The sequence below is a fragment of the Diplotaxodon limnothrissa genome, linkage group LG18, assembly GCF_057381915.1.
Source record: "Diplotaxodon limnothrissa isolate DT_005_m linkage group LG18, D_limnothrissa_male_GT1.1, whole genome shotgun sequence".
In the NCBI taxonomy this organism is placed as follows: Eukaryota; Metazoa; Chordata; class Actinopteri; order Cichliformes; family Cichlidae; genus Diplotaxodon; species Diplotaxodon limnothrissa.
Window position 1 is genome coordinate 23,469,043 of NC_140613.1, and position 16,060 is coordinate 23,485,102.

General features: G+C 39.1%; 2 protein-coding genes across 3 annotated transcripts in view; both read right to left on the bottom strand.

The window, feature by feature from the left end:
• Positions 1 to 457: 457 nt before the first annotated feature.
• ifi30a (IFI30 lysosomal thiol reductase a) lies at positions 458 to 5,279 on the bottom strand. The gene is made up of 7 exons (XM_085378515.1): positions 5,072 to 5,279; positions 3,916 to 4,104; positions 3,678 to 3,752; positions 3,446 to 3,532; positions 3,168 to 3,320; positions 761 to 829; positions 458 to 686 (listed from the first exon to the last, which is right to left on the bottom strand). Exons 1-7 carry the CDS (start codon positions 5,189 to 5,191, stop codon positions 621 to 623), a joined length of 759 nt encoding a protein of 252 aa, XP_085234641.1. The 5' UTR covers positions 5,192 to 5,279; the 3' UTR covers positions 458 to 620.
• A 2,676-nt stretch (positions 5,280 to 7,955) lies between these two features.
• The window catches only part of pik3r2 (phosphoinositide-3-kinase, regulatory subunit 2 (beta)), a 31,725-nt gene continuing 23,620 nt past the window's right edge, over positions 7,956 to 16,060 (bottom strand). For both annotated transcript variants that reach the window (XM_085378513.1, XM_085378514.1), the window contains exon 16: positions 7,956 to 15,703. In XM_085378513.1, the coding sequence (XP_085234639.1) occupies positions 15,496 to 15,703 (208 nt within the window). In that variant the 3' untranslated portion in view covers positions 7,956 to 15,495. The remainder of the gene's footprint in view (positions 15,704 to 16,060) is intronic.

A 16,060-nucleotide genomic window follows, 5' to 3' on the forward strand; every position in this document is an offset into this window, starting at 1 on the left:
CTGTCTGTGTCTGTCTGTGTGTGTGTGTGTCTGTGTGTAAGCTTACTATATTTGTGGGGACCAACGGCCCTTTTGGGGACCAAAATCCTGGTTCTCACAAGTTTGAAGGGAATTTGGAGACTGAGACTGTGGTTTTAGTCACAGTGTAACAATTGGTTATGGTTAGGTTTAGGGCAAGGGTTAGACATTCATTTTCGATGGTTAGGGGCTAGGTAAAGCATTGTCCCCACAAGATATGAATACCCTACTGTGTGTGTTTATTACCTCTAACAAATGATGATTTGTGTTTTTTGGATGATTTGTGAATTTGTGTACCTCCATCTAAACTGTTTTTTAAAAAGTTAAGCAAAAAACACTTTAAATAAGGCAAATACCAAAGTACTACAAAAGCCATTTATGATTTTTTGGTTTCCATAGATATTAATTCAATGACAACACAGTCTCTTAAGAAGGTAACGTGTGTTTTTATATTTTGGAATTACAAAAGTGAAGTGATCAAATTCTTAGAAACAAAGTTCAAAAACACAAAAAGAAAAAGAAAATCTTTGATGACATTCTTCAGTGTTTCTTGTTTAGAGGCCACACCTGGCTAGTAAACAGGCATGTGCAGAATTTCTCATTCACACTTTCTGGCAGTAAGTTTTGTAGTGCATCTGGCTCCCCCCGCAGGCCGCAGGCTTAGTGCCCTGAAAAAACAAAACAAAAACTTAAGTTCAAGTAAATTACAAGGCAGATATCTAGTAGACATTGATGACTGTACCTTGTACATGCTGCAGACGAGAGAGAGGAGAGAATTCATGGCTTTGTCCTGCAGGTCGTCTGTATGCTCCTACAAATCAATGAAAATTAATATTCCCAACATTTAAAAATAAGTAACTTCTCATACCTCAGTTACACAGTTTGAATGGTTTATTAAGGCAACAGACACTTAGCAGTACACTTTAGGTCTTAAACCTGGTGATACTGGAATGTAAAACAGCAATAAGAGGCCGTCAGAGACAGATCATCTGATTGACCTCGTTAGATTGCTAGGTGCATGACTTGCAGGTGATTGCAGGTCACAGCAATGTCATATAACTGTAAGGAAGACCGGTGTGAATGACTAAGGTGGTAAGTGCAAAGGCTGAGAGAGACCATTTCCAAAAAGGGACAGGCAAATGCAACAGATAGAGCTGAGCAGCCTGATAACCTTATATTGTGGATGATCTGAATTTAGCATTTGACTTGCTTTTCATAGGAATCCCCCAAAAATGTGATTGCCGTCAATCTTGGGTCATGTGATCTTAGCAAAATTGTAATCAGGTGAGGCACACTTACTATGCACCTATTGTCATATGGATTTTGGAAATCTAAATACGAAAAGAAGACCTTAAGTTGGTCCAGGAAGTACAGTACATAGTAAAACTCCTAACAGCAAAAAGTGTGTTTAACATTCCAATACTAACGCCTCTAATAAAGAAGAGGGGCTTACGTGGGCGTGCCTGCAATTCACATGTGACTTGCTTTAGACAAAACTTCCATTTTTATGTTAGGGTACTGCATGATGTCAAGTGAAAAAGAGGCAGCTTTACATGTATCAGTCCCAGCTTTCTTTCACTAACAGATTTGGGCTTTGAGGCAGATCAAGTGTCAAACTCATCACTGAAAAAGTAACAGCACTTCTTTTGAAGGACAGAGTCAACATCAGATCTGGATCATTTCAAATCACTTTCTCCATTCCAGTCTGATGTCTTACAGTTTCTCACCTCTTCATTATGTTTTTATAGAGTAAAGGAAAAACGTCCACTTCCATGCTGTATGTCATTCAATTCTGTCTTCTCTCTCCTATAGTTTGTATTGTGTCCTGTCTCCCTTTTCCTTTCTGCTCATGCCCCAGTTGGTTGCGGCTAGGGATGGGTATCGTTTAGGTTTTATCCGATACCGGTGCCAAATCGGTACTTTTGAAACGGTGCCGTTGCTTAAACGGTGCTCAAACCGGTGCTTAAAGAATGGAGAACACAAACTTTGTCCAAAAACCTCTCATGTTCAGCTGGTTTTTTTTGTAAAAATATAACAATGTTAGCCTTTTCTGCAGCTATGTGGCATATATGGCATCACTCTTGGCTGGAAGCAGTGCTTAAACAATGGAAAAAACACAAACTTAAACCCTCTCATGTTTAACTGTTTCCCACTTTTTCTTTGGTCATTTTAGCCTTTTTGGCCAGGGTGAAGGGAGTATCTGCCATCAAACAAGAGGACAGCCGCATGTAGCTATGATGATGTTTGCTAGTTCACCTTACATGCATTAATGTAATAACGTGGTTAGCCTACTCAACGTAAATTACACATGACCAACATGAAGCTACTCACGCAGAGAAGAACGGCTGCTGCTGCCATCATCATCCGTCATCATTTCTGCTACACTGGCAGGGCTAGGGGCCAGGACTCTATTCTTCGGGTTTTTGGGGGATGTTGCTCCGGGTCCGATAACTGGCAACCCACCCGACGTGCACGGTGTGAGGTCTCGCAGCAAGCTATCAAATACGGCGCATTTCTCGGCTTTTAAAAAAAAAACGCTATGCGTCGCCAGCTGTTTAATCGGATTCTTGGTGTTACCTCCTTTGACAGTATCACAGTATCAGCTTAAAGCACTTGTTGCAGGCTGCTGAGTTTGCATATTTTGCTGTGAAGTACAGCCAGACTTTTGACCGCTTCGCCTTGGACATTTTTAATCTGTAGCTCTGCTCTAACAGAACGTACGTACCTGGCCCCGCCTACTATCCTCGGAAACATAAAATGATTGGCTAGAAGTGTATCACAGCTCAGGAAAAAAAAGCACCGAAATAAAGCACCGAAATGTGCGCTGCTTTTCGGTCTGGTTACTACCGTTTATGTCAGAACCGGTGCCATCATGGCACCGGACACCGGTACCCATCCCTAGTTGCGGCAGATAGCTAACACAGAGGAGGAGGGTTTTTTTCCTGTTAAAAGGTAGTTTTTCCTTTACACTGTCACCAAGTGCTGCTCATTGTAGGCTGTCTGATTGTTGGGGTTCTCTTACGTCGTAGGGTCTTTACCCTATGAGATAAAGTGCCTTTACGTGACTGTTGTTGCGATTTGGCACTATATAAGTAAAACTGAACACCATGGTATTTGCTGGATAGGCTGTTACTGCAGTAAAGTCTTACCCCATTAATGGTGATCCAGGGCACGTACTGGTGCGGAGGTTTCAGGGCAGCCGTCTCCAAGGCATTTTGATGCATCAGCTGGTTTCCTTGAGGACCATTGACGCAGCTCATGACTTTGTCCCAGCTCAAAGTGGGGTCATAGACTCCAGTACACTACAACCAAACATGGTTGTAAACGGAAATTTATTAGTGACCGAAAAAAAAAAAAGTCATGGACTGAAGTGGTCTAGACCAGTCAATTGCCTGCATAAATCAAACAAACACGCACACACACTTACAGCTTTGGCTGAATTGATGACATCAGAGGAGGACTCCATACAGAAAATGATTGGAAAAGCCATCTTGGACATGTTCATCAAACAAGTCTAGAGAAAAAACAAAAAACAAATATTTCATTCTTTTAAAAAAATTAAGCATTTTGAAGCAACACAGCAAGATGCTTTTGACACCAGACATGACACATTATTCAGCAGTTTGAGTTGTTGGTGTGTGTCTGGGGTGCAACGTCACCTCAATCATGTTGCCCAGACACTCCTGTTCTCCATGCTGGCAAGTAAAGACGTACTTTTCATCCTGTTTGACCTCCTGGAATGGAATACAGTTACCAATGATGTACTTGGGTAAATCTTTTTAAATTTTTGACAGATATAGTGATGAGAACTCTTGGGTTGCCTTTAACCGTAAATGTCTTTGCACAGGTAGATTTACAATCGCAGTCTGCAACCAAGCTGCTCAGCCGACTGCTTACCTGGGCATTGCCGAAAGGCACCAGGTTAACAACCATGATGTCATTCAGGAGGACCGCTGTGGGGAAGAGCATCATAACGAGAAACTGTCTGCACCCAGGACACAGACTCTCGTAGTAAAGCCCCACCTCAACGGGATCGTCTGTCTGTTGGGACTTTGTGTAGGTGGAATGAAGGCACGACTTCAAAACCTACAGCAAAGAGCAAAACAGGGAGGTCAGCTTCTTCAAAACGCCACCACGTTCAAGACTCCAGAGGAAGCTCAGCATCAGTGAGAGTTATACTATGACTTTTCATCAATAGCATGTGGTTGTAATTACTTGTGATCAAGCCAATTTCAGCTGAAAATGCTACAGAAAGGTTGAAAATGTGCATTAGCTGGTCCTTTTTTATGACTTAAAAACAGCATACACAGATTACCTATCAAGTTGTTGCAGCGATCGTTTTTAAAAGTTTGAATTATATTTATATTGTTTATTGCATTATAATTGTGATTGTAATATTGTTAATAAATCTATCACCATTTACATGACTATATCTTTTATTCACTGTATGCCAACTATGGTAAGACCAACTAAACTGGCTGCTTAGTGGTACATGTAAAGACCGCACAGCTGGCAAAGAACTGGTATTTGAAAGTTTTACTTCCTATTTCCTTAAAACCTAAAAATAACCGTTTCTTTCGAAGTCCAGTTAACAGACAAAAAAGGTTACAGAGTTTTAGTGAGTACTTGTTAGCTAACACCGAACATTAGCTATAAATAATTACTTAATAACACACGTGACGTCATTAAAAGATGAAGACAAGGGCAACGCTTAAGGATGACTCTGATTTTTGTAAGAGACTGGCTCCGCTAACTTCATGTGCATGATAATGTTTCACCTCTCCACATTCAGACTATAATTTTGAAGTCTTTATCAGAGGAAACCATTATTTGCGGTCAGGTCAGTTTACTCACCTGAAAACTGACCGCATATCACATTACAGCGACGCACTCATTGGTGCTGCTACGCTTTCTCTCAGTGGGTTTTTTTTTCTCATAAATATAGAAACTTTTATTTAGCTATTGCCTTACCTATGAAAGTGGCTAACGTCGTCGACACTAACTAGCCATTCAAAATTAGCTCTTGATAAAAAGTTATGTATAAAGTTCTTACCCCGCACTCAACAGCCGAGTCAACAGATGAACACCAGTTTAATGGCGACTGGGAGCATGAGGAGTACACGGAGGAGCCGACGTACCCAAAAGCCAAAAACAGCAGCAGTAGTGCCTTCATCCTTACCTACAACCAAGTCACTGTTTATAACTGTCACTAGCACCACAACACGGACCCACAAACAACTGTGCGGGTCCACTCTTTAATACTCGACCGCGCTTCCTCGTGCAGGTTAGCTGTTTTTTGATTGGCTGTGGTCTTAAGCGTCACTTGTAACTAGGAGACATCTATCCAAAGAGAGCGAAGTCTCTGCTGCTGTTCTGAGGAAATAGAACTGTCATATGATTGGCATGTTAGTATGTAGTAAGTTTACACATCCTGAAGTTCGTGAAGTTCGCAATGATTTAACTACGTGGACATTTCAAGTCTATCAATAAAAAAAATAACGTCGTGTACAGGCACAATAGCTCACGTTTTTAAAAGGAAATACATATATATCTGAGTTATTTATTTTATTCACAAAGCGTTTCAAGGTATAATTTAAGAACATCCCGTAACTTGTGTGACATAAATTGTATCTCTACAATTAAAACCTAATACTGGAAAATGTTTATTTTACAATAAGGATTCAAAAGGGCATTTTAAGACGATGCAACATCTCAATTTTAAATCTTATCATGTTCTGTAAAGGTTAAGAAGTTCCCTCTTAAGATATGTTAGGGGGGTTTTTTTTCCAACAGATGAATGGGGAAGTTTTCTGTCTATTGTTGTCATTCTTGTTTTGCCTCATTATAAAACAGAGGCGGTCCAAAGGTCTTGCTCAAGAAGAGTTGACATGCAGAAAATCATCACAAACCTTGGGCACTATATAAGGATTACCTGGTGATTCTCACATGATCTGTAACAGCTTTTGTCTGTTTTTGAAAACAGGGAAGTGAGCCATGACTGTGTGATTCACTCAACTTCCTGACTTGCGGCCCTTTATTTTGTATTGGGTGTAGCTGGCAAAACCAAAGCCCCTCACTTCATTGAAAATCAAACCTTTTTTTGGGGAGGGGAATTCCAAATTTTCTTTCCTTTCCCATATTTACTGTGAAATATGATTTGTGGTACGAGGCTCGGCCTGAAGACCCAGGGCCAAATACATAGGCAGGGGATGCAGAGCACACATTAGAGTAGCAAAAAATTAAATATTCTGTGTGTGAATCAAAAGTCCCCCCACACACACAAGGCATACAGAAACTGAGGCAAAACAGAAGTCTATTTAAGGCTGTGGTCTTACACCAAAATTAAGGGGAAAGCATATGGAGGTCAGAGTTCCTCAATAGACACAGTGAGTAGCTGGCATTAAAAGCTGGCAGGAAATAGAAGAGTGGATGTAAAACTGATGAATTAACATAAATAAAATACAAACATATGAAAAAGGAAGTAGCAGAATCCCTGCAGGTTGTGCCAAAATTACAAAACTCATAGTTTCTTGCTTCTATATGGTGTCATCTTTCAAATTCCCCAAATTTAAATGACCACATTTCTACAGTAGAGTACAAAGGTCATCAATATTTTGCCAGGTAAATGGAAGTTAAGAGAAGCAAATTATTATTTAAAAAAAAAAAGTGCAAACATCCATGGAAATACAGCTTGAAAGTCCACTTTTGGTACAACCACTTTATCCTTCAACATGGTCTGAAATCTCTTAGGCAGCTTTCCGTTTTTTTCTTTAAGCAGTCTTCAGGAATAGTTGTCCAGGTCTCTTGAAGGACATTTAGAGCTCTTTTGTTTCTGCCTTTTGTTCCGTTCTCTGTCAAGATGATCCCACACTGCTTCCTTAAGGTTGAAATTCAACATTTGGATGCCTCTATCAGACCTGTTTCCACTGATTCTCCGTCCAGTTCTTATGTATTTGGCATGCCTCAGTCTTTTCTCTCCATTTCCTTTCCGTAAGAATGGGATGACGAGGCTGATGTGAACAGTTTGTGACAAGCTAGTAATGTCAAATAACACTATGATACAATTTAAAATTTGTTCTTTGCCAAGTTTTTTGGATTTGACTCTTAAATTAAGACAACCTACCACTTTTAAAAACCAGCAAAGATTCTGTTCTCTTTCTATGTAGGAAGTAGGTACCAATAGGCACTGAACTACTGGTTCTGACTTTTTTCTAGGTAATGCTAAGTGGAGTGTCATAACATGCAGCTAATATGGGAGCTAAATGGACTGCTTTGGATGATCAGTAGCAAAACATATTTGGGCTAGAAAAGATTACTATCAGTTTAACTATAGGTTTAAAGTTTTTTCAAAGCTACTACTGTCAGACAGCTCTGTTAGTCAAACCATGCAAACAAACATGGAGGATCCTGCCAAGCACCTGCAAGCCCAGCAAATCCATTAGCACATCCATCATCACATGAACAATTAGCCAGAGGAAAATGTGAAACTTCACTTTGTTGCTGTCACTGAATTACAGCTATTGACAGACTAAATAACTGACTTATAACAACAAAACTCATTCTAAAAATCAGGTCCACCATATTTGATCCAACACAGATCAAACACAGCATTGTGACACACATCGATTTTCACCAATTGGAACTCTGCATCCTCCAAAAAAATGATAAACACTTGTGTTTTAATAATAGTTGATAATTAACTTTTTTTTGGCATTTCCTTACCTGGATGATTGAGCAAACCTCTCATGTTGCCTCCCGCCTCATCACCTATGTGCCAGTTCATGACATTTGTTTAGATGTCATGAACAGCATATTCTGTATTTCTACAAATATGCAGTGCCATCATGTTTTATGCCAAGCTGAATCAGGACAGACATGTAAAAATGTACCAGGATAACACAGGCAGGGAAAAAAAAGAAGAGGACAACACATGGCATTTTAGATATCTTTTATTGTCTTTTTAAAATCATTGCATTAACCTAAAGAAATAACCGTACAGATCAAAGAGTACCTGTCTGAGGACATACCACTCTGAAGCAAGCCGTACATGAAAGAGAAAGAAAGAAATGCCGCATTTGAGTTAAGACAGATAAACGGAGGGAGGATAACACAAGAGAAGAAGAATAACCATCTTTTCATGCATCTGGGTCGGGCACATTGCAACCAGTAGGCCCCTACTGGCTGAAACAACAGTGCTCCCTCTGACTTCAATTGCACTTTGGTGTAGAGTAGCTTTATCTGACGGTCCATCTCTTCACTGTTTTTGAGTGAGAGAGACGGAACATCTTTACTAACTATAATTTTTAGCTGTATGTCTGCTGAAGCCGGTGATTCAAGAGGCAACTCGGTGGGCAACGCTGCAATGCAATGTGTGCTCTGATTAGGGTAAAGATGTGTTGATGCCTCTTAAATTTTTGCTGCTGTGTAACACTGCCCAGCCTGTTGCAACATGGACCACCGTCAATGTTGCCTCCAACATGAAGAGTGTGACGCAATATAAACTACTGTACACCAGTGAACGATACTACAACATTCACATCAGGTTAATCAAACAAATGCCAACTTTCCACACGGAGGAGTGACAATGTGAGAAGATTTAAAAAACATAAAGGGAAATAAAAGTGCTGCTCTTAGCATATATAGATAAAAAGAGAATGATAAGATTTTTTTAAGTGAAATAACACACAGGCGGAACAAGCTGCGACTATATTGGCTGAATTTTGGTCTTAAAAACTACTTAACTAACCAAAAGAGCAATCGTTTCAGCTTTTTATTCGACTATCATTTGCTGCGTAGTGCAAAAAAACAACAATAGGATGCCTTTAGATAGTCATTCCTGAATTCTAATCTTCGCTTATGTACTAATCTGTACTCAAGTATTTTTACCAAGTGGCGCTTTTGTTTTTCCTCTTTTTTTGTTTTTTTTACTAATACACAATATGAAATTCTTTGAATCCTTTACCGCAGATACATCAGTCAGATTCATATTCGAATTCACCAAACTGTGCATGACAGAAACAGCAAAAGATGCAACAGGGTCTCAAGTTAAGATTCAGCACATACAAGGCTCAGTGTAAGGTGAAGAAATCAGCAGGTAAAGAAAGACTGACACACAAATAGTTCAACTACATTGCTGAGTAACTATTTTGCAATAGAGGGAGCACTGTTCACAGGAAATTAAAAAAAAAAAAGATGAACAAAGTGAAATGTGGGGGGAAGAGAACAAGCAGTCATAACATTTTCAAGTTTAAAATGACAGAAGAAATAAAGAAATACAAATCAATCTATCACAGCCGCTTTGAGGGACAGACTGATTCTCAAACGCATATTTACTATTTGGTTAATTACATATTGTAAACATTTGTATTTGTGTTTTCTGTATAGAGAAAAAAAATTCAAGCTAGCTTATTTTTTCTTTATAGGCTCTGTAAGGTTATCATTAAAGATATAAACAAACAAAACAAAGAACACTTGGACAAACAAATCTATCAGCTTTTTTAAAAAGCCAAAATAGAAAGAATTATATTCAGGCACCATAAAAGATCACTTTAATGCCATCATTGTTCCAAGTAGAGGAGCAATCGTGAACCATTGAGTCGTGTACCTTCCTCAGCGTCAGGTTTAATTTTCTTTTCTTCTTCTTCTTTTTCCTCTTTCCTGGCTGTAAGCACATAACCACCCCCCACCCCCAAAAAACCTTCAGCAGCCACTGAGATCTGGCGCAGTAAGACCGAGTGGTAAGATGGATCACCTTTTTACAGCATCAGTGTCCAATCTGTGCCAGATCTCTGCAGCAGCATCGAGTGTATCTTTTGTGGTGCAACTTTTTAACACTGCCTCTACTCACAAAAACAACAAACAAACAAAAAAATCAAAAACAAACAAAAACTGTCTTCCAAAAGACAAAACAAGAAAACAAACAAACAAACAACTAACAACTAATATTTAATAAAATGCAAAGCAGCCAGGACTGCATTTAACATATAGACTCAGCTCTGTAAATATTAACACATGTACATGAGCTTGCTTCATCCTCCGAACACACCTGATAATCATGCGTAAAAATCATGAATGTCGATCGACTGTAACCACAAAGTTTTAACTGGTGATCCTGATGAAGCTCGCTGCAGCGGGTAAGTAAATATGTCTGCATTTCAACAACTGCTCGATTTCAAAGCAGCCACGGAGCTAAAAGTGTTCACATCAAAGCCTCGTTCTGATTCGTTTCAAGCGCCAACCAAATCAGAATTAAATCATCCAAAAATATAGATATCTAAGTATATATTTGAAAATATTTATTCTCTAGTATCTCTCATTCCTCAAACCTTAATAGACAACAAATATGTGTTTCTTTGTAGTCAGTGAAAGATGTGCTTTGTGTATGAGGCCGTTTCAAGGTTTATCATTTACAGTGTACCAAAGAATGATGAAAAAATATTTAATTGCTTGAATGATTATGTATCATATAGAAAAATGTTTTTTTTGTTGTTGCTTTTTTTCTTTTCAAGAAGCTCCAAGATGCATATCTAATAGAGAAGCGGGATGAAAGCTTTGAGTTTGAGAGTTTCAACTCCATGTCAAAGCGCAATAAAGTCTTCATCTCCTGCTCTTCTCACGCCCGTCTCACTGTGCGACCACATTTCACTGCAGCTAGCATTGCTTCTAGCCAATAATCGTGTAAATAACATGGCGTACCAAAGTGTTTAAGCACACTGCAAAAATGTACATCATAACAAGTGATGCTGGAAGCTGTTCAGTTCTACATTTCTAGTTTTCTTTCAGACACTAAAAAGTTGAGCAAAACGAAGCAGAACCACCTTTTTCATTAACTTGTGTCACACCAACCAGTTCTGGGTTAAAGTTTGACTCCACTAGAAGGACTTTCCCTAGAAATGCTTTACACAAAATCACCTTGAAAATCCCCGACACTGCTTTCACTGACTCCTTGTGGCATCAAGCCATGCATGTAGTTTCACTTCTATGTCCTCACCCGAATGGAAACAATGTTCCATTGTATTCGTTAGGAAACGCTACAGTTGGCCACCTTTTCCATATCTCGTCCACAATGTAATGTTTTCTTGACCCATGCTTTGGAGGAAAATGGTTTAAGGAAGTTTGAAAATACCTCATTTGTAGTGCTCAGAGAACATTAAATAGGATCACTTTTCTAAAAAAGAAAGCTGTGGGTACTCTGGATAATGTATAGAGTCACTGCAAACTGCAATACACTGAGTTTGTGCTGATGCTAATGCCAGTGGAGGTTTGGAGCACTACAGTAACTGAGTCAGCAGGGTCTCGGTGACTTATGCACTCCATGTGACTCTGTAACTTTGTGTGATCTGACACTTGAACTTTGGAATAAAAACACTTACAGCTAAAATCATGGACGGAAGAAATTTCACAAAGGTTGTTTGTGTTGTAACAGTGATATCCTCTTTTGGCACCATGGCCATATTCAGTGAGCTCTTTAGAACAACCCATTCTTTCACAAATGTTTGCAAAGGCACACTGATTGGTTGGTTGATTTTATACACCTGTGTCAATGAGACTGAAAACACCTGTGGTGTTGTGCAATACGCTTGTTTACACAGTGTAGAACCAAATAAAAAGGTAGAAAGAGTGCAATTATTTGCATGTTTAAATACCACAAGGAATAAGTGAAAACCTGGATGAACTGAAGCTTCTTCTTTTTTAAGGAAGATTTATGTTTTTCATGTTTAGCTGGACACTTCTGCTGTGCGGATGAGAATTGCATAATGAGCTAGCAGCTCTCCTTAAAGTAGCTTTGAAAAGTACTACAGAGTTTACACAGCCCACATAGTAAAACTAATTCTATAACGAAAACATTGCAATCAGTCAAAAGCATCAGATTTACAAGACAGTTGTTGACTGCGAAACAACAAAAGCATATACTGTACACTGTATACTCTGATATCATAATGAAAATGTCAATCATTCCTGATATACTGAATGAATAACTATCAACAAAAAACACTATAAACAACTCAGCATCACCATTGTCTGTTAGTTTTCGGTGGTTGGGCGACACACTAGTCTGAGTGTGTGAAACAAAAACAAAAAAAGTGCAGTCACAAAAGTGTTGGTCCAACAAACTGAATAATGGTGGATGATTTAATCAGATCATCTGTTTACTAACTTAATACAAAACACTGAGAACTGCTGCATGCATTAGCTTGAGAGCTTACCAAATGAGCTTTAAACAACTGGTCTGGGCCACGGATGTGTACTGTTCACATTTCTATATCTTTTATGAGTTTTATTCAAACACACACCAGACACACAAACAAACAAAAAAAACAAACACTGAAGTAGGCTAGCCTGGGTGCACCAAGCTACTGTACAGGCCCCACTACAGAAAGAAGGAATATGTAACAACTATAAATGCAATACCAAAGAGGCACAGCTAATATCTGCCACATGCTCAGATTTGCTCTAACACGCACACAGACACTCACAATCACACACAACAACTACACTCGTTTGCGAGATACACCTTTGTTTTGATAAATGACAAATGTGTGAACGGTGGGGCACTACATGTGGTTGTGGTTGTGGCATCGTCTTATGCAGCAACGCTCCAATGAAAACAGGGAGACGACCACCTCATCGCAACGACTAAAGGCACTTCTAATCTTTCTCACTCGTACGTTTTTTTTGTTTTGTTTTGTTTTTTTAATAGCCCTCTAATCAGAAGCACCTCTGTCACCTCCACTTTAATTCTTGGGGTCCTTTACTTGCCAAGAACTGTGCAAAGTACAGTACAATAGATTCGTCCTGACTGAAATCAAAATGATTAAAACTTTTCAGGTCAAGGTAGGTTTGATCAGAAGACTGGGTTGGTATGTCTGGGAAAAATGTTGCTACCTGATGTCTGAAACTGAACATTTCAGAAATAGAAAAGCACTGCGTTTGTTTGAAGCTTGGGTCTAGCTCAGATGACTTAACTAATCACCAACAGAGTAGACGAATATCTCATTTAAGAAGAACGTCTAAATTTTTCTCTCTCTCTCTCTCTCTCAACAAAAAGGAACCAAAATAAGACCAAGATTTTAAAACACATTTTCCCCCATTTTCTATTGTTAATGACCCCCGACTCTTCTATATCCCACTACAAAAATAGTTTTTCTTCTTTTTGGCTTTCTCAGATTACTAAATGTAAAAATGTGTAAGATTCATATTAATATTTGTTCATCCGGGAAAAAAACACCAACTACATGAATCAAGTTTAAAAGCAGCGTCATTTGACGCCTCTTTTCAGCTCCACATTTTCATTGAGAACATCAATATAACTGAGTAACCCTGCATCTACGCCGCTGTGCTTTGAACGTGACATTGAACGGAGGCGGTACTACCTACACCTCGAGCCAACACGGAGAAACAAATAGGAGAAATTCATCGCCACATCACCGGGAGGGAACTGAACCCAAGTCTAAAACATATATGCATACAACCGTGTTGTGCATAGTAAGACCACATGCCAGTGAATACTGTATATTCACTACAGAAAGCACAATTTCAACCACTAATCGAAGTTAAAACAAACAAACAAAAAAAGATAAACAACAACCCAAATGAAGGACTCCATGCATAACATACCAGATAATCTCTTAGACCGCCAAGGTCATGCTAAATGGCAAAAAGGACTGTTTCTTTTTTCATTCTTGCTACATGAAAAGACATCCTTCATTTGGCTCACATTAAAATGGATAATTTGCATCCTTAAACAGAATCTAAAAGCATAGCAAATCTTCCGTGAAGGAACCGTATAAAGTCACATACACAGGCTGCATGTGTGTCTGAAATATACTGTACATGATTTATATTACTGCTTTCTTTCTTTCTTTTATCTTTTTGTACATAAATGTTCTACAGCTCTGTGAGTCAAGCTTGTGATGAAATGAACAGTCGAGCGCAAGGGAGAAGAAGTACCGTGAGTAAATTTGCATATAAAAAAAAAAAAAAAAAAAAAAAAAAACCCTCCAAAACAATAAACATCTGCAAGGACACTGTACCACGGAAACAGTCTAATCTAACTAGAGATGAAGTAAATACAGTACACGAGATACAATAATCACATAGGTCGATGCTCTGCAAGTGTCTTTAGCATATAGAAACAAGACACATAGGAGGAGCACTAACAGTGCCTTAAGTCAATGGCTACAGGTGCTACAGTATTACAGAGGATGAAGAAGGAAGTCTGAAACGAAGAGACGCAGGAGTATTTCCACCATTTCCATTTTAAAAGGAAACCTGAATCACGTGGAACTGCATTTATCAATGTACCTCTCCATCTAGTGTACTGTGATTAAAAAACAATTCTATATTCACAATACACCAAATATGTACCATGCATTTTTATCCTGTTATACAGCAATCACTGTACGTTGTACCTCGTCAGATCAAAAGGACACCCACTGAGAAAGAGAGCAACAAGCCAAAGCTGTTGGAAATAGAGATCATTTCATAAAAATATACCTATGTGTATGTATGTTTTTGTTTAAAGCTGTAGCTTTGTCTATGTCGACAACCGTTTACTCCCCCCCCCCTTCTCTTTCGGTTTGTAACCTCGACGTGCCCCCTTATTCTAGTGACACAGGCTTGTGGTCATTCAAAGCTATTACTATGGCACTTGAGCAAGCTTTTAACTGAATCAATCTTTTTCTTTTTAAAAAAAAAAACCCTGAAACAGCAACCCTCTTCACCCCCTTCCCCTCCTCAGTCTCCAGTGACTACACTCCCAGCCCATTGTTTTTCTCAGCCACCTTTAAGTGTGAAACGAGCAGCCTGGTTTAGGCAAGCCAGTAATTTCCTCGGATGACAGCTCAGGCTTTTGTCTATGGAGAGTTTGCAGGCAGTCTGGGAATGACAGATCGGGCCTTTGTCTGTGGACATTTATCTCGCATTAAAGGCAAAAAAACCCCAACAAACCCTAAAAACCAAATGTGGCTCCTGTAATTTCTACCATCATCCCACCATCTGGTCTCTCCGCTTTTTAAAGATTTAGAAAAAAAAAACAAAACCCCATTGTGTGTGCCTTCCTTTGATGTATTTTAGTCTTTTTTCCTGAATAATGAATGTTCCTATGAATTTCTCACTTTTTTCCATAACCGACACTGGACAGTGTGGCTGGCTAATGCACCACTCTCATCAGCTTTTAACTGACTGCATCAGCCAGGCTAACTGTACAGTGCTTCGTTATCAGTAGTAGTGTGCTTATTGTGAAGCCATGCTGTTAGCAAGGAGTGCTCTTTGCTGGACTCGGTGGGAAATTAGCATCAGCTTCTGGCCAAAAATACATGATTTTTTCTTCTTTTTTTTTTTTAAATCCTGGCAATTGAGTCTGTTTTACCTGCCACAGGAACAAGCATTGTCCAGAGTTCTTTTTTTTTTTACCCCCCCAATGCATATGTCTAATTTTCCCACTCTGGCTGGTGTCCTATGCTGCTGGTGAATAATTCATCTGGGGTGCTGGTTCTGATTCTGGGAGCGGGCCAGGACTGGGTAGGCTAGATTTACATTCAGCTGGTCGTTGTGTTGGACCAAGGAGACATTTTTGTAGTGGAGCACCAGGTCTTTGAGGGACGAATACAGATTGTAGGGCTCGGCGAATCCATACCCCGTGACTGTCTTGTAGATGACGCAGTGTTTAGAGTCACCGTCCACGCTAGAAACAAGGAGAGAGATCGTGTTTAGAGGTGATCTTAGTCTTAAAAGTCTTTCACAAACCCACCAGTAATGTAACTGTTAACTTCAGTGTCTGCAGAAAATTTACTTGAGTTATTCCTCCTTTTAAATTTTATTTTATAACTTAATGTATCTGAATTGAATTTCTGCATTTCGGTTTTATGAGACTGGATTAATCTTACACTTTGGGTTGTGCATGAATTCAAATTTGTTAATAATTCACCTTTAGAGGTACTGCTCTTAACTTACTCCCTTATCTTCAGAAAGAGCTACAGTAGTGAATTTAGCCTTGTATTTGCAGTAGTGACAGAATAATTATTCTCACATAATTTCTTGA